Below are 25,890 nucleotides of genomic sequence, written 5' to 3' on the forward strand. Positions count from 1 at the left end.
AGGTCGCAAAGAGTCGGACACGAATGAAACGACTTAGCATTCACTGGTCACACAGGTATGAAGTGGGCAGAGGTCAGATTAAAACCAGGGAGGCAGTCTCCTGTCTGTACTCTCCTAGCTGCTTTAATCTATACTGGCTTTCAAGCAACTTCAAGACCTGCATCCCACTCAGTTCACAGCAGAACTGCAGCTCCCAAAGCTTTTCTGTATAGAATTCTTCAGCAACGGGCCACTAAGCTGAAGTCTCCGACGTCAGGGACCTATGTTATCCATTCACTACGTTGCCCAAGGGTTAAGCCTCGTGCTTTTCATTAAACAAGCTTTCTATTTCTGTTAAAAGCAAGAGATAGAGCAATGCAGGGAAGTTCTTCCTAAAGTCTAACTTCTAGTCATTTCCCAAGCCAACAGAAAAGGGGAATCTGCGGCTGTGGCTGCAATCCGTGACCACCAGGTGGCGCCCGGCATTCCCTGATCAGGAGGGCGGAGCCGCCGCAGATCACAAAGAGCATGTGGACGCTCGGGCGCCGCTCGGTTGCCAGTTTCCTGCCCCGCTCCGCGCTGCCGGGCTTTGCCCCTACCAGTGCCGGGCCCCCGCGGCCGGCGAAGGACCTCTCGCTCTCCGGCCTCCAGGGCCTACGCATCGGAACCGCCAAGGCCCCGGCGCGCAGCCAGTCCGTAAGTATCCGCACCGGCAGCTGCGCAGGCCGCACGCCTGGAGCGAGGCCGCGCACGCCGAGGCCGCGCCGGGCAAGCGCGCCCGCCCCAGCTCCGGAGGGGCCGCGCTTGGGCGGGGAAAGTGCGGCGGCGCGCGGCCGAGCAGTGCCCAGTCTCCCTTTCTCCCGGTGACTTCCGCTTTCTGGGAAAAAGGGCGATTGTATCCTGCGGTGCAATTGCGGGAAAAGCAGGAAAGGTGGGCGGGGACTGGCTCTTAGGGACCAGTGATAGTTCTAAGCTTGTCACTTCTCTTTTCGAGAAGTTAAATTTAAGTAATAATATATGCTAGGTACTATAATATACATATAAGAATTCTATGTATATTATTAGCATGCTATAAATATAGAACTACTTCAGTAAAATAGTGTATATATCAATATAATGATATAAATGTGTACTATCAGAGCGATGCTTTCAAGCATGGGCTTTTATGAACGAAATGCTTTCATCTAGCGAGGTGAAGATGTCAGAGTTGCGGAGCACTGCAGCTAGAGCAGCAGGGCTTTTTGGATCGGGCCTGGGTTCCAAATTCTGGCTCCTGGACTCAGCAGAGGTACCTCGAGGAATCGCGGAACCCCTCTGAGGCCTGGCTTGTTTTTCTGGGAAGACATTACCGCTGGCATGAGGTTTAATTAACATACATAAAGTCTTCAGCATTTAATTTCACTTCTCTCCCCCGGGTTACAAAGAAATGCCCGACCCAGTTACTCCACGACTTGGAAGCCCAAAGGACTGTGGGATTAAGGAGGTTACACGGGAGGATAGAGGTGATGTTTAATCAGGGTCTGCAGATAGCAGGAGGAGAGAACTGAATGGGCAAAGGCGGGAAGGCAGGCAGGCAGAGATCAGCTCTGAGTGGCTGGTCCACTGGATGGACTGTGGGTGGTGAAGGAGGCAGGTGAAATCCAATTCAAATTGTTCATGGAGCTCTGGAAGTTGACTTTAGGCTTACCCCTTCCACTGAGGTGTGCTGTTTGACTGTGTTGGAAATATCTGTGGGATTGGTTGCCTACGCTCAAAGGTGGAGTCACCGACTGCTCTTCTCAGGAAAACCAGGCAGTCAGGACCACGCTGGGCACAGGAGCCCCTTGCACATGTTCATCACCCTGTTCCTTCTGTGCTGCTCTTGCCTGGCATGGAGCTGCTCACAGTGGTGCTGCAGTGGGCGTTTCTGTGTGTGAACAGAGTCTTGTCTTGGGTGAAGTCCTCAGGCTGGCCTTGCTGAGTGAGGAACCAGCTGATACTCAACTCATGTGATGCCAAGAATGGCTGTGCCCGTTTGTCCTCGGAGCAGCAGATGAGAACTGACTCACTCTTCAAGCTTGTGGTTTGACATAGCCCAGGGTGACAAAGGGACCCTGGGCTGGCCTCCCTGCTGGCCACCAGGCCAAGCCTCACCAGAGTAGCCTAGGTTGAGTCATGTCCAGGGTCTGAGCTGGAGCCTGTGGAACTATCTACTATTTCCTCCAGCGTCTCCCCTTAGCCGGCCTTGTGCCAAGCTCACGAAGTCACTGAGCCCTGGACACTCGAGTGGGCAGACCTGCCACAGACACATGGTCCAAGGGCTCCAGGTAACCTTGGCAGCAGGAGGGGTGGCCTAAGGGGGAGCACTTATAACAGAGCCCTCCCCACCCTGAAGTCCATCTGCAGCCCACAATCAGAGTGGGGGGCAGCTTCTTCCTTGGGCAAAGGCCAGATTTCCCCCTCTGAGGTCCTGTCTCTCCACACTGTCCTGACACGCTTCAAAACAAACTGATTGATCACCATCAGGCCCCAAGTTTGGGGTATTGCAGTCCTCTTGTTGAAGCCTCATAACCAGTCTGCAAGGCGGTACCATGACCACTGCCTTCAGAGGAGGAAGTAGAGGTCTGAAAGGTTAAGCAGTTATCCAGGGAATGTCGGGCTTCCCTGATCGCTCAATTGGTAAAGAATCTGCAATGCAGGAGGCCTGGGTTCGATCCCTGGGTCGATCCCTAAGATCCCACATGCTATGGAGCAACTGAGCCTGCTTGCCACAACTAGAGAGCCCACGTGCTACAATGAAAGATCTTGTATGACATAACACCAAGGGTCCACGTGCTGCAACTAAGGCCTGACATCGCCAAATTTTAATTCATTCATTTTTTTAAACAAAGAAACTTGAACAGAACAGCTGAATAAAGTCTTCTATTCTGGCTGTGAACGAGTACCTTGCTTGAGACCAGCTCTCCCATGAGAACCATCGAAGATACACAAAGGACAAAAGAGAAACATGCTGTGTGAAGGTAGCAGAGAGACTAAGACAGCTAGGATTTGAGAGGCCAAGATCCGCGAGAGAAGGGAAATGGACTGACCTGAGCCCGGAGTTCTCAAACCCCTCCCCTCTGTGTCTGGAGGCCTGTATGGTTCCCAGGATGCGATTCTTGCCTTTGGGGCCAGACAGCGTGGGTTCAGATCCCAGCTCCCCTACTTTGTATCTGTGTGTTTGTGTGACTTCAGGCAAGCGACCCTGCTGTGCCTCAAATTCCTCGTCTGTAAAATACAAATACAGTCGACCTTCCTTATTCCTGGATCCTGTTCTTGTGCTCCCACCTCCTCCCTGTAGTGTATCTGCAGCCCCGAAATCGACACTCAGGGCCCTTTCAGGGTCATGCTAGGATGTGCCCAGAGCAGCAGAACGCCTGAGTCACCCACACTCGCATGACCCTGGCTGAGGTCACAGCAGGCCCCGCCCTCTTGTTTCAGCTCCCACACTGGAAGCGAGGGTCTTTTTCACAGTCTGTCTGTGGCATATTCTTCATGGTTTCGTTTTGTGGCAGTTTTGTGCTTTTCTTTTTTTTTTCTGGTTAATTTCACTGTTTAAAGTGGCCCCAAGCATAGTGCTGTTTGGTGTTGCTCTGTGCAGGAAGGCTGTGAGGGACCTTAGGGAGGAAACAGGCGGGCTGGATAAGCTTTGTTCAAAACGTGAGTTTTAGAGCTGTTGGCTGTGAGTCCAGGGTCAGTGAATCGACAACATATATGATAAAGGCGTCTTTAAACAGAAACACGTGTAAAACCAGGCTGTGCTTTGATCATTTGGTGAAAATGAGACCAGAGGCTCACAGGAACCTCTGCAGGATTCCCTCAGGAGCAGCTCGCTCATCCGCCAACTTTACAGGGCATCTCTGTCATGAATGATGACTGTCACAGTACAACACTCCCCTCCTAGGCAGGCAGTGAGGACTAAATCACCCAGCTGATGGTGAACACTCCAGAACGTGCTGTGGGATACTGTGCTTTTCACAGCCACTCTCTCACTTCTTCAGAGCCAGTGTTTTTAAACGGCCATCGTGTCCTACACCCCCATTTCCTTCTCCTCCCCTCACGTCTCAGCCTTAGTCTTTCTCAGCTTGCCCAGGGCCCCGACGGCCCAAGAGAGTAACCACAGCCCCTGTCCCCTCCTCTTAGTGGCAGCCACAGTGCCCTTTGGAGAAGGTGAACTTTGCCGCCAACCTCTGCAAGCCGCTGGGCGTCTTCCCCAGATGAAGCCCTGCCGCCTCTCCATTCTGTTGGACCACTTCTCTCTCCTTTCAGGCCTCCATCCCCTCTGACAGCTCTCCGGCTGGTCATAGCTCAGACCCTACTGCTCTGAGGTAGCAGTTAGGTATTGAAAGAAATCAGTGTGTCACAGAGTCCCCTGCAGATCGTGTTATTAAGATCTGTCAGGCAGCAGTCTGCAGGTGCATCCTGGCCATCCAGCTATTTGTGCTTGCTCGTTTTAGTCACATTCTAAGACTTTGCTGACACTCCTCGCCCTGCCTGTGTTCACCACTCCATCCCAGCCAGCAGCACTTCTGGTGATGGTAGGTATGTCCTGAGTCTGTGCCACATGACACCTGACAGGTAGCTAGTGAGACCGAGGAACTGACTTTGCAGCTTTGATCTTATTTCCGTAAATTTACATTTGAATAGGTGCATGTAGTGAGTGGCTGCTACATTGGGGAGCACAGCCTTGAGAGAGCCTGGGCTAGTGCAGTGTATTGCACTAAAAGAAGGCAAAAAAATTGCCGAGGAAGAAATAGTCTGAAAAACTTTAACCTGGTTACTCCTGCCTGAGTGTATGCGTAATAATATTTAAACTGGGCATTAATGGACTATAATGTATTGGAAAATGGTAATGTTCTTCACTTTGGCTTTTAGAGTTTGAGCCTCCGCTGCCTCAACCAGACCCTGGATGTCAAAAAGCAAAGTGTCTGCTGGATAAATTTGAGGACAGCAGGAACTTTGGGTGATGCTGGGTAAGACAAAGCATCTTCCATGTCAGAGATCACTTCCTCTTTCCACCACCAACCCTCCATGTATAACATATGCACACATACATACACTTGTCTTTTTCTTTCCTTTTCACTTTTTTTTTAACAACAAAAAAACCCTCAAAACCCATCCCACAGAAAACTTGTCTTCTCCCTAAGCAGCAGCGCTCATAGGCATCTTCCCACATCACTAACTATCCACTATACTCTTTTTAGTGAAATAGTACTCAGTTTTATGGATGTGCCATAATTCATTTAACGCATTCCCTATTGCTGGACATTGAGTCTGTTTCCAAAGTTTTGTTGTTATTCTCTTTGATATCTTAGTCTTTAGGGCCGGCCAAGTTTCTGTAGCAAGTAGGCCCAAAATTGAAATGGCTCCAACCAGGCCCCCTTCTCTGTTGGAGCGGGGTGGCCATACCTCTGTGAAATGGTTCAGGGAGCCGGACTCCTTCCAGCTTCCTGTCTCCTGTCTGCACCATCTGTCCTCTGCAGGTCAAGCCTGGGTCATCCCGTCCACGGTACACTCCACAGAAATGGACGAGAGCATGGCAGGCCTAGCAGTGGTGTTTGTCCCTCACTCACATTTTAGTGGGAAGGACTTGGTCCCAGGGCCCCAGCTAAGAGGAGGGGAGGCCAGTAAGGTAGTCTAGGGGTGTCCTGGAGGGAGGAGGTGATGGGTTCTAGGAGAAAGCTGCTGGGCACTGGTGCAGCCCAGCCCTCTATGAATCTGCATGACATCACTCCCGCCTCCGCCCCCGCAACCTTCTACACACATCCTGGGGCTGCAACCACAGGCCCACAGTCCCTCATCCGCCTTGAAGGCTGAGATGCCCAGATGACATGCAGTCCTATCTCCAGGTCTAGGAATTGCTTCTCTGACCTACACACAAACACACACGGAGAGGGGCAAGATAACCGGTACATCAGTAGCTCGAGTTCAAGTAAAAGATGACATTTTATTTGAAGGGGGCAGCAATGGGGCCCCCTGGGCTGCCCTGGGGCAACCTCTACCCTGGTTGTGGGGGACATCCCTCTAAGAAACCCCAGTTCTGCCCCCAGAAGGCTCCTCACTGGCTGTCCCTCCCCGTGGCCTCAGGGGACACAGGCGGTGGAACATGTCCCTCCTTGGGGGGAAGCAGTCTTCACAGCCCTCTCTCCCTGCTGATAGTAACAGTTTCTGCAGGCTGTCGTAAGGCTCCAGTCGGCCAGACTGATTTTTCTTTGATAACAGGATTTTCTCAGAAACCTAGTAGGCATCTGACCTCTTAAGACCGACTCAGTCTCACACACCAGCCATCTGGATGGGGGCCTCCTACATGTGCTAAGTCACTTCAGTCACGTCCAAGTCTGCGACCCCATGGACTGTAGCCCACCAGGCTCCTCTGTCCATGGATTCTCCAGGCGAGAATACTGGAGTGGGTTGCCTTGCCCTCCTCCAGGGGATCTTCCCGACCCAGGGATTGAACCTGCGTCTCTTACGTCTCCTGCATGGGCAGGCAGGTCCTTTCCCACTAGTGCCACCCGGGATGGGAGCCTCCGACTGACTTATTTTTGGCATCCTCACTCCCATAGCCACCTGTCTCAACATTTTCCTTGAGGTCATAACACTAAAGACTACTCTTAACCTGCTTTTTGCAACAGCATTAGATCCCCTGTTTTGGCTTAATGAGAGGCTTTAGCTTCTCCCCTTGGCTTATCCATCTCGGTACTGCTTTCAGCTCCCCACTGTAGACTGGCTGGTTTTCTCCTGGCTCACCATTTCTGGGTTCATCAGCTAACGGCAGCAGGGAGCCACCCACACGCAGGAGCATTCTAACTGTCCCCAGAGCTACAGCTCGGCAGGACAGTATGGGCCTTCCAGGCAGCAGGTGATGGAGGACCTACAGGCTCCGGGCTCCCATGTCTGTGTCGTCGGCCCCTCCCCGCAGCCTCTGAACAAGTGCTGCATCTGCATGGGTTAGGTTTTCGCTTCGGGGGCACCACTTCCAGCCCCTCCTTGCACAGACTCTCTGCTACTGTCCCCCCATCCCTCCAGACAGCCCTCTGAGGTTGGGTGGGACCTTGGCAGAACGCCCCATGCCCAGCTCCCTTCTTCAGGGTCTACTTCTGGCCTCTGGGAAGCGTACCTTGACCTGCCATGTGTAGGACAGCCCACTTTTGCCATGGCCCACCTGCCACCGCCAGGGAGCACCTGCTAAGCTCTTGACTTTGGACTTCATGCCCGAGTCGAGTGTGTCTTTATGTTCTTCAAGCTCCTCCGGGCATCTATCAGTCTGTCCTGCTTCTCTTTAGATCTCCTTCGATCAGCGTTAACTGAGGCGAGGGAGAGGGAAATGCCCACCCTCAAGGCCTACCACCCACCATCAGCCCCGCAGCCTTCTCCACACTGTGCCCTTGAGGCGAGTGAAACAGACACATATAGGAATGACATGTTGGGTTAGGGGATTTCACCTATATGCACAGGCTTCCCTGGTGGCTCAGACAGTAAAGGGTCTGACTGCAGTGCGGAAAACCCGGGTCCAATTCCTGGGTTGGGAAGACCCCTTGAGAAGGGAATGACAACCCACTCCAGTATTCTTGCCTGGAGAATCCCATGGACAGAGGAGCTTGATGGGCTACAGTCCATGGAATGTCTTACTTTGGGCCTCCTAGGAACTCTCCAATGATGGAGTTTTCCAAGACACCTCTTGTAACCTATAGATATGTTCTATATAGGGAGGTTTCTGGCAGTTTTCATTGTCATAATTTACATACCATAAAATTCACCATTTAAAAATGTACCACTGGGAACTTCCCTTGTAGTCCAGTAGTTAAAACTCTGTGTGCCCAGTGCAGAGAGCTCAGATTTGATCCCTGGTTAAGGAACTAGAATCCCACCATGCCACAGCTAAGCCCACATGAGGCAACGAAGATGACCTGGCCCAGCCAGAAACAAAACAAACACCCAGCCAACCAATTTATGTAACAAGTAAAATGTACCGCTCAGTGGTTTTTAGTATCCTCGCAAAATTATGCAATTTTCACTAATTCCAGAACATTGTCATCACTCCAAAAAGAGACCCCATAGCCATTAGTAATCACTCCCCATTCCTCCTTGCCCCAAACCCCCGACAACCACTTTCTGTCTCTATAGATTTATAGCATTTAATTAAAAAATCATATCTATATAGAATATCTCCAAGTATTCAGCTTGATAAATTTTAAAAAACTGAACATAGCATGTAACTGAAGAACTAGCTCAAGAAATAGAATGTTACCAACCCCTTGAGAGCAGGCCTTCTGCTCACTTCTAATTATTAACCCCTCTTTGTCCCACAGTAGCTACCATTCTGATTTCAAATAGCATGGATTAGTTTTGCCTGCCTTTTAAATTTATAGAAATGGTATTAAGTATGCCTGCGTGTGGCTTCTTTCAGTCACCATTTATTGTGGGATTCATCCATATTGTTATTTTTGTAGACAATTCTGTTTTATACTGTAGTATTTCATGGTATGAAGGTATCACAGTTTATTTATCTACTGTATTATGTCTGGATACTTGGGCAGCCTCTAATTTGGGCTATTGGATAGTTCTGCTGTAAACATTCTAGCATGGTGCTTGTCTCTTGATGAACCTGGGTATGCATTTCTGTTGAGTATATACCCAAGAGTGTAATTAATGGTCACAGCACCTGAATGTATTCAACTCTTATAGAAGTATCAATAGTTTTCCAAAATGCTTGTCTAATTTATTTGCCCATCGGCAGTATCTGAAAGCTCTAGTTACCGCATTTCCTGACTGACTAACTCTTCATATTATCTCTTTTGTTTTAACCTTTCTGGTGGTATCTCATTGTGTTTTTTTAATTTTCATTTTCCTGAAGATTAGCAAGGTTGAGCACCTTTGCATATGTTCATTGACCATTTGGATATCTTTTTTTTTTAATAAAACCTGTTCAAATATTTTGCGTATTTTCCTGCTGGGTTTTCTTATTGATTTGTAAGAGTTCTTTACATGTCCTGGAAATAAGTCCTTTTTCAGATATATGGAATGCAAGTATTTTCTCCCACTTTGTGATTTGCCCAACAAATGTTAATAACAAAAGCAATGGAAACAACCTCAATGGCCAGTTGAAAAGCACAAGCCGAATGAATAACGTAAGATAAAATACTGTGAAAATCCATATGTGCTAATATGGAACAATGTCTAAGACATATGAAATGAAAACTGTAAGGTGCTTCATTTGTATATTAAAAAAAATATAAAAATTCTCGAAGGATACAGAAGAGCTTACTCATACACAGATTGCCTGTCTGGGAAGAAAGGCTTACTTTTTTCATGCTGTTTAAATTTTTACTCTGTGTATGTTGGGCTTCCCGGGTGGCTCAGTTGGTAAAGAATTGGTCTGCAGTGCAGGAGACTCGGGTTCAGTCCCTGGGTCAGAGAGATCCCTTGGAGAAGAGAATGGCAACCCACCGCCGTACTCTTGCCTGGAGAATTCCATGTACAGTGGAGCCTGGTGGGCTACAGTCTAGGGGGGGACTAGAAGGATACAGAAGAGATTGCTCATCATAGTTTAGCCTGTTTGGGAAGAAAGGCTTACTTCTCTAAATTCTTTCATGCTTTTTAAATGTTTACTCTGTATATGTTAGATATTTTCCATCTATTTAAAAAATTTAAGTAAAAAACAAAGAGCAATTGATGCTAATAAAATGCAGCAATTTGGTGATCACATGATTGGCGTTTCTGTTCCCCCTGCAGCACTTTGGACGATACCACCTATGAAAGACTGGCCGAGGAGACACTGGACTCCTTAGCAGAGTTTTTTGAAGATCTTGCAGACAAACCGTACACATCTGAAGACTATGATGTCTCCTTCGGGGTACCTCTTTTCTTTTCTTCATTCTTCTGTATCCTCCCTAAGAATTTTAGCTCACTGAGATAGAGAATTCCTTTCCCGTAGCGTGCAGTTATGGATGGGGCCAAAAGACTGGAGTTCTGGTTTCAGCTGCACCAGTCTTGTGACCTCAGGCATCACAGCCTCTCTGAGCCCTCATTTTTCCTAAAAATTCAGACTTTGAACCTTCATTCAATACCCATGAAGGTAAATCAGGGAGGAACCCAGGCATGTGTTTGTGTAGCAAGACAGCCCTCATTATGCAGGCATGGAGAACACTGAACTAGACTGCTAGTTCTTAAGCCGGGTGAAAGATTGCCAGACTAGACATGTGCCTCACTCCCTAGAAATTCAGGGTGCAGTCCTAGGAAGCCTGTTTTTGAAAAGCTCACCTGAGATTCTAAAGAGCACCTTTGGGTCGCACCTCTAGGAATATTTGATTGGTCTAGGGTGTGGCCCAAGCCAGGAATTGAGGTTTTTGAAGTTTGTAGAGTAACTCCCTAGATGCTTCATCCAGGGCTGGATGAAACTTAAACCTCAGGTCCTAGAAGCCCAGGTAGTGCTGGTGTGTATCAGCTGGCCACCAGGTGGCAGACTTGAGTTAGGGTCAGCCTTTGGAGTTATGGAGAATTATTGCCTAGGCCTTAGGGAGCAGCTCTTTTTGGCCAGTGGGAGCAAATCCCCTGCAGAAGTTAATCTTCTTGACAGCAATTAATTAATATCAGGAAATGTCATGAAGTGTGCACTTGGGATTAAATCATGGGGTTATTTAGGACAACCAGCTGTCAGGCTAAAGTGATAGAAATGGTATTGGATACTGCCGTTAGGGGTGCTGGAGAAAAAAGGACTCCATCAGATGGAGCAGGTGTCAAGCCTGATGTAAGGACAGTAAGGGAGTTGGTGGTAATGGGGCAGGGCAGGAAAGGATTAAATGCCTTCCAGGTGGATTCGTTGGAAGCTGTCAGCACCAGAAAATGCAGCAGTGCTCAGGCTGGGCTGCGGACGTGCTTATGCAGGCAGCCTCAGAAGGGAGATACCAGGGAACCCATACAGACTGGTCCCTCCAACCTGACCATCTGTGGGATGATGAGAGCTAGGGGAAGCTACAGGTCTCATCTCCCCCAGCCTCCTTCCTGGGTGCAGTAACTATAGGGAAACCAAGTCTCAGGCTAAGCTCTGCCACACTTGCAGGTACCACAGAAGCAGTCATCCCTCCTATTCCTATAGGATTAGTGAAGCACGTCCCTGCTTGACTCAAATACTTTACATGACAGTTTCATTAGAAGTGAAGGTACCAGTATTGTAGCAGCTGGATTCTGCTTCCCTCACGAGGCAGGCAACAAAAGCTTGTGCTCAGTGCGGGGTCAGGACCTTCCCTATCTTCACAGGGTCTCTCTGAAGAGTGACTCAGCTGCTGCACTTGCCCATTCTTGCAAGGGAAGAGGCACCTGAGTTTTTCCAGCCAATCCATACACTGTGTCTTGAGTGTCATTCTCCTCACTAGAGAAGTATATCTAGTAAATCATTTGCTAATTAGGAAAATCTCTAGTGTAGATGCAGAAGGCTAATGGCATTTAGTAGCTCCCTCTGTTGCTAGGCTACCTCAGGTGTGAATTTCTGATCAGAGTCCTCCAGGTGCTCACTAACTTATGTATTTCACATGTAAGATAAGTTAGTTGACATTACATTATAGACGGTACAACACCTGTAACACCATTAGTTGGTTGGAGCACAGCCTTTCCCTGCCCTGAGTCAGATGTCACCTTCTCTGCAGGCCTCGTAGACACTCCAGGCAGACACCACCCGCGCTCCTTGCCCATCACTCTTGAGTTTGATACTGACACCCTCTGCTGTAACTGTCTCTTTACACACCAGCTCCCATGGCTACAGTGAGCTCCTTGGCAGCTGGGACACTGTCCACTCCTGGTCTTCCAATGCCTAGAACATTGCCAGGTACATAGCAGGGACTTAAGAAATGTCGATTCACTGTATAAATGAAATGAGACTCACCTCCTTTTCCAGAACATACTGTCAGTGATGGCACTCAGCATGTAGAACTGTTTTATCAACTTGCTATTGGCCAAATAGGCAAATGAAAGCAATACTCTAGATAAGCCGGTTCCCTTCTGTGGACTGGGAGACGTGGGCAGCGTCATGGCTCTTGTGTTGTCCAGATCGGGCAGGTCACGTGGTTGTCAATGTCTGGGTCCAGACCTCATCCCTTACTGGTTATGGTTATCAGAGGGAACTGCCTGCAGGAGCCAAAGCCCCACCCATGGCTAGGTAACCGTGGAGTTGCTGCACTTCACCTGGGAAACTGCGACAAGCACCATGCTATTTAGAGAGTTACCTCCAAGCTGCCTTGTTTTCTTTCCAGGTGGAGCCCTAGCTTCTTAGTCACTTTAAATAGAATTTACCGGTTGCCATGCCCTTCATTCACTGAGTTTTCTGCATATTATTGCCATAGACAGAGGCTTCTTTCTTAACCATTTGGGGATCAGGACACCCTGTGAGCTCTGACTGCTCTGGATCCTCTCGTGAGCAAAACTTCTATGTATCCCTAGGAGTTTCTGCTTCCAGGGCTGTGCTGTTTGCAGAGCCCTGAAGACCACCTCTGGGTCCTAGGTCATGCACCCCTGCTCGGAGGTAGCACTTGATTGGATATGGTGACAGAGGGCCTGGCCTAGCATCCTGCATTTGTACTTTTCTCCTAGAATGCTTAAGTGAATTATCTAGCCATGAGGGCAGGTCCTTTAGCTGTAAAGTGGGTGACAGTGACCTCCTCTTCTCCAGGTATATTTTAGGATTGAGTGAAACAATGTAGGTAAAAGCGCTGTACATTCATCATTCTTATTCCTTAAGGGGAAGTCAGTGTCCATTTTAGGAGTCGGGAAGTCACATGCAAATAGGTGCGTGTTAGTCGTTCAGTCCTGTCCAACTCTGCGATCCCATGGACTGTAGCCTGCCAGGCTCCTCTGTCCATAGGATTCTCCAGGCAAGCCTACTGGAGGGGGTTGCCGTTCCCTTCTCCCGGGTAGCAAACCCAGGTCTCCCACATTGCAGTCAGATTCTTTACTGCTTCCCTGAGCCACCAGGGAAGACTGTTCATATAGGTGAAAGCCCCTAACTCAACATGTCATTCCCATATGTGTCTGTTTCTACAAATGAGCTGGTAACAATGGAAATGACTATTTTTGCTTCCACTGATGCTGCCAGTCGGAATCAAGCCTCACCTCCTGTGACTGGGGGCTGCTTCCAGTGGGGGCTGGTCAGTGTCTGGATGTCAGGAGCTAAGTACTGCCTCTCTCTCCCACTGCCCCATATTGATATCTGCCCACTCTCCCCGAGTAGACACTCAGATTGCTCCTTAAGGAATAACATTAATGAACAAAAAGCTCTCTTTTATCTGGGTTACTTGCAGACGGTTCCAAAAGCATTAAGAATTCCTGGGGAACCAGTAACGCAGCTAGTTTCCTTTGGAAATGGAAGAAGTTATAACAAATCTGGTCAGCGTATTAAAAAGCAAAGACATCACTTTGCCAACAAAGGTCCATCTAGTCAAAGCTATGGTTTTTCCAGTAGTCACATATGGATGTGAGAGTTGGGCCATAAAGAAGGTTAAGTGCCAAAGAATTGATGCTTTCCAACTGTGGTGTTGGAGAAGACTCTTGAGAGTCCCTTGGACTGCAAGGAGATTGAACCAGTCAATCCTAAAGGAAATCAACCCTGAATATTCATTGAAAGAACTGATGCTGAAGCTGAAGCTCTAATACTTTGGCCAACTGATGCAAAGAGCCAACTCTTTGGAAAAGACCCTGATGATGGGAAAGATAGAGGGCACGAGGAGAAAGAGGTGACAGAGGATGAGATTGTTGGATGGCATCACCAACTGGATGGACATGAGTTTGAGCAAGCTCTGGGAGATAGTGAATGACAAGGAAGCCTGGTGTGCTGTAGTTCATGGGGTCGCAGAGTCAGACATGACTGAGCAACTGAACCACCTCAGTAGAAAACTCTAATTGCGCACAATGAACAGGAGGGGGCATAGTTGAGGGTTGCCTTGTGTGACCTTGCCCTTCATGTTCCAGGGGTTATCACAGTGCCTGGTTATCATCCACGTGGTTCACTCATCAGGTTTTTTTAAATCCATGTTTTTTGTACAAATTTTGAAAATGCTAGGATGAAAAGACAAATCTGCTCTCAGGGGGCTTAAAGTAATGGAGGGAAGGAGCAGGTGAGCAGCAAGCTGGCAGCTCAGATACAGTGAGGAAAACACACACAGGCCACAGTCCCAGCTGAGGGATGTAAGGGTAACCTTCCCAGAATCGCCTCAGTTCTCCCATCAGCCCCCGCTCTGCGAACTGTCTCTGAAGGGGGCGGAGCAGCTGTTGCCCTAAGGAAGCTGGGAGACTGTTCACTCCTAGACCTGGCACCCTGCCTTTCCTGCTGCATCAAGTACCGCCTGGGTGTAGCGTCACAACAGGACATTTAAGGGCCGCAAATAGGTCAAATTCGAAGAAATTATGTCTTGATTCCTTGAGTCTATTATATGGAAAAATAAGCCATAAACTATATACATGGAGGGGGAAATGAGTGACTGTGATGGGTACAGACCTTCTCTTTGAGGTGATGGAAATAGCCTGGAATTAGATAGTGAGGATGTTTGCACACTTTATGAAAACACTGTGACACGCTGCTGCTGCTGCTGCTAAGTCACTTTAGTCGTGTCCGACTCTGTGTGACCCCATAGACGGCAGCCCACCAGGCTCCCCCGTCCCTGGGATTCTCCAAGCAAGAACACTGGAGTGGGTTGCCATTTCCTTCTCCAGTGCATGAAAGTGAAAAGTGAAAGTGAAGTTGCTCAGTCCTGTCCGACTCTTAAAAACGACCAAATTATACAGTTGTAAGAAACTGTGAAATATAAGTGAAAGATAGTCCTAACAAAATAACACAGATAGGTTTCAGGGGAAAAAAAAAATTTAAAGCAAACTTGCGTGATGATAGCCCTGCATTTTAAAACTGGCAGCTGAACACTACCCTGGTGGTCCACGGGTTGACACTCTGCATTCCCAGTGCAGGAGCTTGGTTTGATCCCTGGTCAGGGAACTAGATCCTGCATGCCATAACTAAGACCTAGTACAGCTCAATTAAAACCAAACAAAAACAAAAGAACTGGCAGCAGATGCCCGAGCTGATATCACTGATTAACAGGACTGAGAGAGCACTTGTTTTGTGGGAAGAACAGCATATTCTGGGCTGGAGCAGACCTGGATTTGAGATCAGCTTTCCCAGTTGCTAAGTTTTCTTTGTTACCCTGTCCCTTTGTTGTCCTCATCTGTAAAACTGGGCTAATGATTTCCACCTCCCGATGGTTATGATCACGATCATAGAGGAAACAGTTTTACACAGAGTGCACAGCAGTGCCTGGCACAGAGCAGGTACTGAAAAATAATCGATGCTATTTCTGTGGATGTCTTCATTTTGTTTATAACATTTATATTTCCAACATCTCTATAATTTTGCTACATTTCTTTTTCATTGGAAAAAAATCATTAAAAATATAACCCACAAGTGTCCTCCCCATCCCCTGCCTATCAGTTATATTATTATTGGCACTCTCTCCACCTTTTCAATAGCGCTTTGTGTTTGCAAACCAAACACAAAACGTTCTAAGAACCACTGGGGACCCGCGGGTGGACAGGGACTCTGAAAGGCTGCCTGTCTGAGGGCCGTGCACGGGTTGGGGAGCAGTGAGGCTTAGCCATGGAGCTGTTTCTTGAATATCCTGTGCAGTCTAGAGAGATCTCAGGCCTGAGGAGTAAGAGGCTCCTTTGTTGAAAGAGGGTTTTCAAATTTAAATGAGCATTTTTTGGGCAAAGATAAGACCAACGGCCTTTTGAAGAATTCACGGCTCCTGGAGAGGAATATAAAGCTGGGGAGGGGCATCTGAGAAACTCGTGACTGCTTTGGTGGGGGTCAGGGGGTGGGGTACAGCGGATAAGAGAGAGCCCTGGTATGCAGAGGGTCTGCCTTCTGCCAGCGGAGCTCAGGCTGCTGCTCTTCTGAGACCAGCAAAGCTGGTGGCTGGATGGCTTCCTTCTCTCTTGCCTTTTCTTCCTTTCTTTGGTCTGCCCGATGTTTGTGCTGACTGGGACTGCAGCAGAGTTGGTGCCTGCGTCTTTTAATGTCTCTAATATGTTCTGGCCTGTTGTTGAGAAACCAAGGCAGCAGTCAGGATGCTGATCCTTTCGTTCGTCAGCTGCAGTAGAGCCATTGAACACTCCTGTCTTCTTACCTCAGGAGGGGAATAAGGATATTCTTTGCCTTGTCCACCTCAAAGGGAATGAGGGAAAACACTCATATGTGTCATTGTGATTAATCCTCATCTGATTCCAAGAGCAGTGCTCTTTCTACGTGATCTAATTCCAAAAACTAAATTAAAGACAGTTCCTTTTTGGTGTATGTTGTGCTCTGGTATAAACGCAGTATTGAGATATAACAAAAGAGGAGGCAACTATGACACAGTGATAACCCTGTCTTGTTTTACTTCCTCATGCTTTTTTCCACCTGATGCACCAGAGTGGTGTTCTAACAGTTAAACTGGGTGGAGATCTAGGTACCTACGTGATCAACAAGCAGACTCCAAACAAGCAAATCTGGTTATCTTCACCATCCAGGTATGTCCGGAAGTCAAAGTCTCTCACAGTTTAGCTTGTTTGAAACATGACCTGGTAGACTGTTTAGGAAGTGTCACCCTCGTGTATTAGCACCTATGTAAGGCAACCTTTCCTGAGGTTTTACAGCATGTCTCAGGCTCAGTAGGAAGGTTTATTCTGATGATTATGTGGCTGCTATAAGCAGATATCAGGATATTAACAAGATTGGAAGTGAAAATTTTTCAGAACCCACTTTGCCATTTTTTCTCTATGAAAAAGCCACCTTTGCTATTACAGCACGTGAACAAGTTGCACTTTGTCTTCAAAGCGCGTTAAAGTTTGACCTCTGGTCTGTTTTGAGCACCTCAGTTAAAAGTTAGTTGAATTCCACTTGCAGAACTGGGCTGTGTGCTCTGTGGAGGTACTGGAGTGGAGAGTGTTTTAAACTGTACTTCCAGGGCATTCCATGCCTCCTACCTTTTTCATTGATGTGCTTTCAATCTAGCAGAATAAAAGATTGTTTTGGAGACCTGTGCTGCGTTTCAAGGCCTGAGAATGTACAGGGAGAGAGGGTCCCTCATCCCTCTAGCTGCTGTTGAAGTGGTTGTAAGAAAGTAAAGGGAGAGACGCCCACAAAGAGCTCTCAGAACAACCTTCCTGGTCCTTCATTAGCACTTCCAAAGAAAACACTCAGACTGTGAATTGGGAAAGGCCCAGATACAACTAGCATGGAATTCTTTGAAAGCCTCCTGGTGCTTGCATTTTTTTAAAGAAAAGCATTTAACTCTCCCTGCCTCAGTATTGACATCACTTTTAGGTAGTCAATATTAACTGTTTATGGTGCTGTAATGTGTGATTCTTTGTGCAAACTAAATCAAGCATTAGGCTTCCTTCATCCTAGCCTCATCTAGGAAGAATGTTATCATTCAAGAAAAACCAATTCCAAGGAATTGCTCATTTCTAGCCAGGTGCTTATTCACAGACTGTCTTGCTTTTAGATCCAACTTACTTGAAGTTGAGGGAGATTTTACCCTGTGTGGGCCAATTAGCCTGTTCTCTTCGGTCTCAAACAGCCACCTCGACCCTTCCTGTGGCCATGCATGAGGGCTGCAGTCTTATCCTTCATCTCCAGAGGAATCAGGGTGAGAAACTGGGTGCACCAGCTCAAATCCAGCCATCAGCTTTGGGGATCAGTGGCTCTGAAAATAGCAGGCAGAGCACCAGAACCAACTGTGCTGGCTCCACTAAAAGAATTCCCTCATGTTGTATCTTGAGACCGAAAAGTCCTCATCGCATCTGGACATGCCTACCAGCAACAGGATCCTACCTCAGGCATGTTTAGAAAAATATTCTTCTGGATGATAACAAATTTTGAGAAATCCTAAGTTTTTTTTTGTTTTTTGTTTTTTTAATTCACAGTGGGAATCTGGAAAGAAAATATGCCATGCAGCCTTTTACTATCATGAAAATACTATGTTCCTCATTAAAAAAAAGTTATTTTCCACTCAATTTTTCACATTGGCCCAAAATAACCTTTCCTAGGGCTGTTTTTCTGATATTATAGGGCTTTTTATTTTATTTTATGGCATGTGGGATCTTGGAGAAGGTGATGGCACTCCACTCCAGTACTCTTGCCTGGAAAATCCCATGGACGGAGGAGCCTGGTAGGCTGCAGTCCATGGGGTCGCGAAGAGTCAGACATGACTAAGCGACTTCCCTTTCACTTTTCACGTTCATGCATTGGAGAAGGAGATGGCAACCCACTCCAGTGTTATTGCCTGGAGAATCCCAGGGACGGGGGAGCCTGGTGGGCTGCCGTCCATGGGGTCACACAGAGTCGGAGATGACTGAAGTGACTAGCAGCAGCAGCAGCAGCATGTGATATCTTAGTTCCCCAACCAGGGATCAAACCCATGTCCCCTGCATTAGAAGCATGGAGTCTTAACCCCTGAACTGCCAGGGAGGTCCTGGGGCTTTTTAATTGACAACGTTTCAGGTCAGAAGAAACACTGGCTTTGCCTCAATACCTTGCTTGAGGACGTTAAAGGATAGAATAAAGGAGAAATCTGGGTGGACAGCTGGGTGTCCATGGCTGAGCACAGAGCCCTGGGCAGGGTGGAGGTGCCTGGATGTTCTCATGCTTGCCTGGTATCCTGGCAGCAAATCAGAGTCCAGAGCCAAGAAACCTGGCTTTGGTCCAGGTTATTATGCCTCTATGTGTTTGGCTGTTTGTACATGGTAAAAGCCCAGTGCTTTTGGTTTGGCCCTTTTATCCCATTAAGAAAGTGCCTTTGGTTGATAATACAGAAATCCTTGATGTTTTCATAACCCTCAAAAGATGCTTCCCTTCTGAACTTTCCTCCTCCCTGGCAAAGCTGTCCCAGTGCTGCACTTTGGAGAAGCTCCTGTGAGCGCAGTTGGACTTGTCAGCCCCTTGCTTCCCTTGGGCTCCCAGTGTCCTCTGTTCCTTCCTCCATCAAGGCATCACCCTGCAGTGCCATCAGTTGCTGACACGTCCCCTCCTCCATTAGACCCAGAGGAAGTGGAATTAATGGGCACAGGTTGTGTTGGTCTGGAATAACAAGACACTGTGAAACCTAGTCACACTGGGCCCCACGGACACAGTGTTCCCAGCATGAAGTGCATGGGCTGTTCTTGTTCACTAGATGAGCTTGAGATGGATGAACTAGCCCATCAGACTCTCACCTTCATGGATTTCAAATTGAATTAAGCAAATTGATTTTAAAAAGATCAGTAGAGACGGTTACCAGGAGCTGGGAAGAGGAGTGAATAGACAGTAACTGCTTAATGGATGTGGAATTTCCTTTGGGTGATGAAAATGTTTTGAAACTAGATAGAGATAGTGGATGCCCAATGCTATGAAATGTACTGAAATGATGATAGTAACATAGGTAAGGGGCAGATCATGCCAGTAGCGCATGAATGGCCATCATCCAAAAGACACTGCCCTGATATTTCACATGGACATCACCAGATGGTCGACAACGAAATCAGACTGATTATATTCTCTGCAGCCAAAGATGGAGAAGCTCTATACAGTCAGCAAAAACAAGACTGGGAGCTGACTGTGGCTCGGATCATGAACTCCTTATTGCCAAATTCAGACTGAAATTGAAGAAAGTGGAGAAAACCACTAGACCATTCAGGTATGACCTAAATCAAATCCCTTATGACTATACAGTGGAAGTGAGAAATAGATTTAAGGGACTAGATCTGATAGACAGAGTGCCTGATGAACTATGGATAGAGGTTCATGATATTGTATAGGAGACAGGAATCAAGACCATCCCCAGGAAAAAGAAATGCAAAAAAGCAAACTGGATGTATGAAGAGGCCTTACAAATGCTGTGAAAAGACAGGAAGTGAAAAGCAAAGGAGAAGAGGAAAGATAATTCCATTTGAATGCAGAGTTCCAAAGAATAGCAAGGAAAGCTAAGAAAACCTTCCTCAGCGATCAATGCAAAAAAATCCAGGAAAACCATAGAATGGGAAAGACTAGAGATCTCTTCAAGAAAATTAGAGATACCAAGGGAACATTTCATGCAAAGATGGGCTCAATAAAGGACAGAAATGGTATGGACCTAACAGAAGCAGAAGATATTAAGAAGAGGTGACAAGAATACAAAGAACTGTACAAAAAAATCTTCACGACCCAGATAATCATGATGGTATGATCACTCACCTAAAGCCAGATATCCTGGAATGTGAAGTCAAGTGGGCCTTAGAAAACATCACTACGAACAAAGCTAGTGGAGGTGATGGAATTCCAGTGGAGCTATTTCAAATCCTGAAAGATGATTCTGTGAACGTCGTGCTCCACGCAGTATGTCAGCAAATATGGAAAACTCAGCAGTGCCCACAGGATTGGAAAGGGTCAGTTTTCATTCCAATCCCAAAGAAAGGCAATGCCAAAGAATGCTCAAACTACCACACAATTGCACTCATCACACACACTAGGAAAGTAATGCTCACAATTCTCCAAGCCAGGCTTCAGCAATACATGAACCATGAACTTCCAGATGTTCAAGCTGGTTTTAGAAAAGGCAGAGGAACCAGAGATCAAATTGCCAACATCCGCTGGATCATGGAAAAAGCAAGAGTTCCAGAAAAACATCTATTTCTGCTTTATTGACTATGCCAAAGCCTTTGACTGTGTGGATCACAAAAAACTGTGGAAAATTCTGAAAGAGATGGGAATATCAGACCACCTGACCTGCTTCTTGAGAAACCTATATGCAGGTCAGGAAGCAACAGTTAGATCTGGACATGGAAGAACAGACTGGTTCCAAATAGGAAAAGGAGTACATCAAGGCTGTATATTGTCACTCTGCTTATTTAACTTATATGCAGAGTACATCATGAGAAACGCTGGGCTGGAGGAAGCACAAGCTGGAATCAAGGTTGCCAGAAGAAATATCAATAACCTCAGATATGGAGATGACACCACCCTTATGGCAGAAAGTGAAGAACTAAAGAGCCTCTTGATGAAAGTGAAAGAGGGGAGTGAAAAAGGTCGTTTAAAGCTCAACATTCAGAAAATGATCTTCAGATCATGGCATCCGGTCCCATCACTTCATGGCAGATAGATGTGTAAACAGTGCTGACTTTATTTTTCTGGGCTCCAAAATCACTGCAGATGGTGATTGCAGCAAAAGACGCTTCCTCCTTGGAAGGAAAGTTATGACCAACCTAGACAGCATATTAAAAAGCAGAGACATTACTTTGCCAACAAACGTCCATCTAGTCAAGGCTATGGTTTTTCCAGTGGTCATATATGGATGTGAGAGTTGGACTATAAAGAAAGCTGAGTGCTGAAGAATTGATGCTTTTGAACTGTGGTGCTGGAGAAGACTCTTGAGAGTCCCTTGGACTACAAGGAGATCCAACCAGTCCATCCTAAAGGAGATTAGTCCTGGGTGTTCATCGAAAGGACTGATGTTGAAGCTGAAACTCCAGTACTTTGGCCACCTAATGCGAAGAGCTGACTCATTGGAAAAGACACTGATGCTGGAAAGATTGAGGGCAGGAGGAGAAGGGGACTACAGAGGATGAGATGGTTGGGTGGCATCGTTGACTCGATGGACGTGGGTTTGGGTGGACTTTGGAGTTGGTGATGGACAGGGAGGCCTGGCGTGCTGCAGTTCATGGGGTCACAAAGAGTTGGACACAACTGAGCAACTGAACTGTTGAACTGTCTGTGATATTTCAGGTTATCATATGTGACTTAGGAAAAGCAAAAGATCAGAATATGATAAATGGAGACTCATCAATAGGGTTGAAATGTTTTCAGGTCTTGAGTATTGTTCTATGAATTGTTCTCGAGGATAATGATGTAATTCTGCTTTTTTTAAAATTAGAGTTGATTTCACAATGTTGTGTTCGTTTCAGGTGTACAGCAAAATAACTCAGTTATATTAAATCAAGCCTAAGACAAGAAGTCAAATACATGCCTTGTTTATTGCCTTTTAGATCTTCACTACAGTCAATTTCTTGGTGACAGTTTCTTTGGAAGCGCAGTTGCCGTGAACTTACTCTGACTGTGTTTCGTCTTGCAGTGGTCCCAAGCGTTACGACTGGACTGGGAAACACTGGGTATATTCCCACGATGGCGTGTCCCTCCACGAGTTGCTGGCCACGGAGCTGACTCAAGCCTTAAAGACCAAGCTGGACTTATCTGCTCTGGCCTACTCTGGAAAAGACACGTCCTGCCCAGCCCAATGCTAAAGACATGAGAAGCTCTAAAGCCAAGACCCCAGCCTTGTTCTGCAGCTGAATGGCTAGCTTTTTCCATTCCTGCCTTTGAGGACAGTTGCATTGTATGTAACAGCTCTGTGAAAAGACTGTGTCGCCTTCCACCCTGCCTCCTGAGTTTAGATTTTTAATTTCTGATTTCCTCCCTCACGCGATAGCCCTTATGTTTCATAATGTCTGTATGCCCATACCTTTATATATAACTTCACAACTAAGAAAAACAAGAAGGATAAGTTCTAGGAGGAGAAATAAATGGGCTTGACCATTCATTCTTTGAAGGACTTACTACAAAAACTGCATGAAGAGTATTTGGCCAACCTCATCATGCTATCTCAAAATGAGACTTATTAAAGGGAAGCCTAAAATGTTCCTCCTCCTCTTGAAAGTGTAAACACTTCTAAGCCCTTTAGTACTGAAGCATCAGTGGCAACTCGGGAACTGTCAAATGAAGACTATTTTCTCTCTGTGTTTTGTGACCCAGGGTGTGATAGGGCAACGCAGGAAGTGTCTTCCATATGTGCATATATATGTACAGACACATTTACATGTGTGTATATACATATTTTTTTTAAGGATTGGTATAGAATAAGCTATTGAAACACAGGTCTGAGTATGCAAAAAGTGTCTGAAAGACCAGGGGGCGGGGAGCCATTGCCCTAAACTCGTGGATATAGTATAATAAACGAGGTCATGAAGCTAAGGAGGTGCTTGACAAATTGTGAAAGCCCACATAAATGAAAAGATGTTGGTGTAGCAGAATAAAACTTAACTCTCAACTTTTAGGTTGTGAATAATTTTTTAATTCCACACCCCTTTCCTGTTTGCCCATTTCTATTCCCCTCCTACCTTAAAAGAACCTAATTATAAGAATGTGATCACTAAGCAAATGAAACTAACTCCTGAGCTTTGCTCTCCTGAATGTACACCATGCTTTGTCTAACCTGTTCATTCTTTTCTTAGATAAAAAGAAGTCAGACTAGCTCTCTACATTCAAAAGTTCCCCCAAAGCAATCCTGCAGGCAGATCACTCAGGCAAGGTAACTCTGACAAGAAAGCCAGGCAGTCTGCACTCAGTGGAGATGCAGAGCCCAGCCTCCCGCCTCGGTGATTCACTGAGCGGCTTCCCCTCCATTTTTCCCATTAAAACTGTCCTGGCTGAGCAGAATCTTGGGAGTTTTTCTCCAGACACAGATCCACTATCTCCCCAGACTGCCAGCTCTTCTAATTAAAGCACCTTTCTTTTCTTTAAAAACAAACAAACAAAAATATCTTGGTGTTAATGAAAGGAACCCTGGTCCTATACCTCATTTAGGTGCTAAGACTTGGCTCAGCCCCAGAAGCAGTTGCCTGTCTCTGGACAAGTTTCTCAACCTCTCTGGACCTCTGTGTCCCCACCTTAACGGAGAGGATGAAACTGGATAGAACAGAGTCGACTCCCAAGTCAGACGTGCAGTAGTCCCATCAGGCAACTTTCCAGGCTAGCTTTAATTCCCTCTAGCAGAGGAGAAGACAGTGGACACTTTTTATAAGCTCCAGAGTGAGTATATGGTTCTGGGTTTAAGTCCACTTGAATTTCAGTTGAATTCTTGTTCAGATAATCATCTTTTATTGTGCCGTTACTGGCTAAGCCTGTGCTGAAGGCAGAATGTTTAGGTGTTGGTCTCTAACCCCCAATCACAGGCCTCATAAATGAGATTAGTGCTCTTTTACGAGAGACCCCAGGGAGCTGCCTTGTCCCTTGCAACATGTGCAGACACAGGGAGAAGACAACTGTCTGTGAACCAGGAAGCAGGTCTTCACCTGCCACCCAGTCTGCTCTTGATCATGGACTTCCTGGCCCCCAGAACTATGAAATAAACCTTCATAAGCCAACCAGTCTCTGGTATTGTTGCCACAGCCTTGGTGGACTAAGCCTGTTACACCATCTGAATTGTTACAGCCTTGCATTTTACACATGCAGAAACCAGGGCTTGGGAACATTAAAACTCTCTCAAAGTTAGGCTCCTTTTCTGCTACTCCCTTACTAAAGAAAGATTTATTAGTGACTAGTCTATGCAAATATGTAGCAAAGACTTTTTGCACTGGGAAAAGGAAAAACATTCTTTGTGGGGGGGGGGAACCTCATAACAATAAAACAATACAGACAAATGCTAAATGAGTATTTAAAATACAGTCTTCTTTTAAAAATAAGTTATTTTTTAGTCCAGTGAAAATTTTTAAGTGGGGTAAGTCAGTGCCAGTGAAAAAATAAATAAAATCGTGTGTTTGAGTGCATCTTTGTATACACTTGTATCTGTCTCTTGCTTCTAATGAAAGTTTCATTGTCCCTCATTTACCTGGAACTATAAGTTGTGCCCTCTCCTACCTGGGAAACAACATAAAATTTAAAGATGTATTTAATTGGGCTGAGGTAACAGGAAAATAGAACTTAAGGACTTTGCTCTTAGTGCTCTTCCTTGCACATCCTTTCAGGCCTATTTACTTTTACTTTATGTATAATTCTAACCGATTTAATTATTTAGATCCTAAGACTCTGGCAGATTGCCATTTAAGGCTGTGAAAAGACTGCAAGCACAAGAACAGAAGAGGGACAGGAATAAAAATCACTCTGACCAGCAAACTGGAAAAGCACCAGGACATGGGGCCAGTGCCCCTCATACCTCAGACCCTGGGAGCACCATCTCGTCTATTGCATCACCCATGCTAAAGACGAATTCTGGACTTCCCTGGTGGCCTAGTGGTTAAGAATCTTCCTGCCAATGTAGGGGACACAAGATCTCTGGCTCTGAAAGATTCCACATGCCTCAGGGCAACTAAACCCACAAGGCAGAATTCCTAAAGCCCAAGCTCCCTAGGGCAAGTGCTCCACAAGAGTCGTCATTCAGTTGCTCAGTCGTGTCTGACTCTGTGATCCCACGGACTGCATCACGCCAGGCATCCCTGTGCTTCACCATCTCCCAGAGTTTGCTCAAACTCATGTCCACTGAGTAGGTGATGCCATCCAACCTCTGTCGTCCCCTTTTCCTCCTGCCTTCAGTCTTTCCCAGCATCAGGGTCTTTTCTAATGAGTCAGCTCTTCACATCAAGAGAGCCCACCACGATGAGAAGCCCATGCACCGTAGCTAGAGGAACCCCTGATCTTTGCTTCTAGAGAAAGACCACGTGCAGCAACCAAGACCCAGCACAACCAAAAATAAATAGATAATAAAAATGTTTTTAAAAATTAAGGATGGATTCTCAGGAACACATTGTAAATGTTCAGTATAAGTTCAAGGGGGAGAAAGAAAATACATAATTTTAGAAAGCCTTCTTTTATGTCTCTCTTCCTGAGTGAATAGACCCTTTGCCACCGGAAAATAAAACTATCCAGAATGATTTAGTTACCTCTTTCTGAAGATACAGAGACGCACTGGGGTATGTAAAAGAATTTTTTTTTTTAATCGAAGTTTAAAAAATTTTATCCAAAGTCTGCCACTTGTTTGTTGACACGAGCCTCAGTTTTCTGGTCTATAAAATGGGGACTCTAACCTGTGACACCTGAGCCACATGTAAAGCAAACACATGACAAACACATGGCACAACGAAATCGTACAGATG

General features: G+C 46.4%; 1 protein-coding gene and 1 long non-coding RNA gene across 2 annotated transcripts in view; one reads left to right on the plus strand and one right to left on the minus strand.

Moving 5' to 3' along the window:
• Nucleotides 1–25,890, minus strand: part of LOC120870460 — a 78,126-nt gene that overhangs the window by 13,026 nt on the left and 39,210 nt on the right. The gene's annotated exons all lie outside the window — the stretch shown is intronic.
• Nucleotides 407–24,567, plus strand: FXN (frataxin). Its single transcript, XM_040250053.1, has 5 exons — nt 407–675; nt 4,873–4,970; nt 9,730–9,850; nt 16,445–16,542; nt 22,098–24,567. Exons 1-5 carry the CDS (start codon nt 508–510, stop codon nt 22,264–22,266), a joined length of 654 nt encoding a protein of 217 aa, XP_040105987.1. The 5' UTR covers nt 407–507; the 3' UTR covers nt 22,267–24,567.

The sequence above is a fragment of the Oryx dammah genome, unplaced genomic scaffold (assembly GCF_014754425.2).
Source record: "Oryx dammah isolate SB20612 unplaced genomic scaffold, SCBI_Odam_1.1 HiC_scaffold_1, whole genome shotgun sequence".
Lineage (NCBI taxonomy): Eukaryota > Metazoa > Chordata > Mammalia > Artiodactyla > Bovidae > Oryx > Oryx dammah.

Excerpts from the sequence above, each read along its gene's own strand:
- FXN (XM_040250053.1), top strand. The coding sequence starts at position 508 with ATGTGGACGCTCGGGCGCCGCTCGGTTGCCAGTTTCCTGCCCCGCTCC. Across the intron at positions 9,851-16,444 it reads ACTATGATGTCTCCTTCGGG|AGTGGTGTTCTAACAGTTAA; the intron begins GTACCTCTTTTC and ends CTGATGCACCAG. Across the intron at positions 16,543-22,097 it reads TGGTTATCTTCACCATCCAG|TGGTCCCAAGCGTTACGACT; the intron begins GTATGTCCGGAA and ends TTCGTCTTGCAG.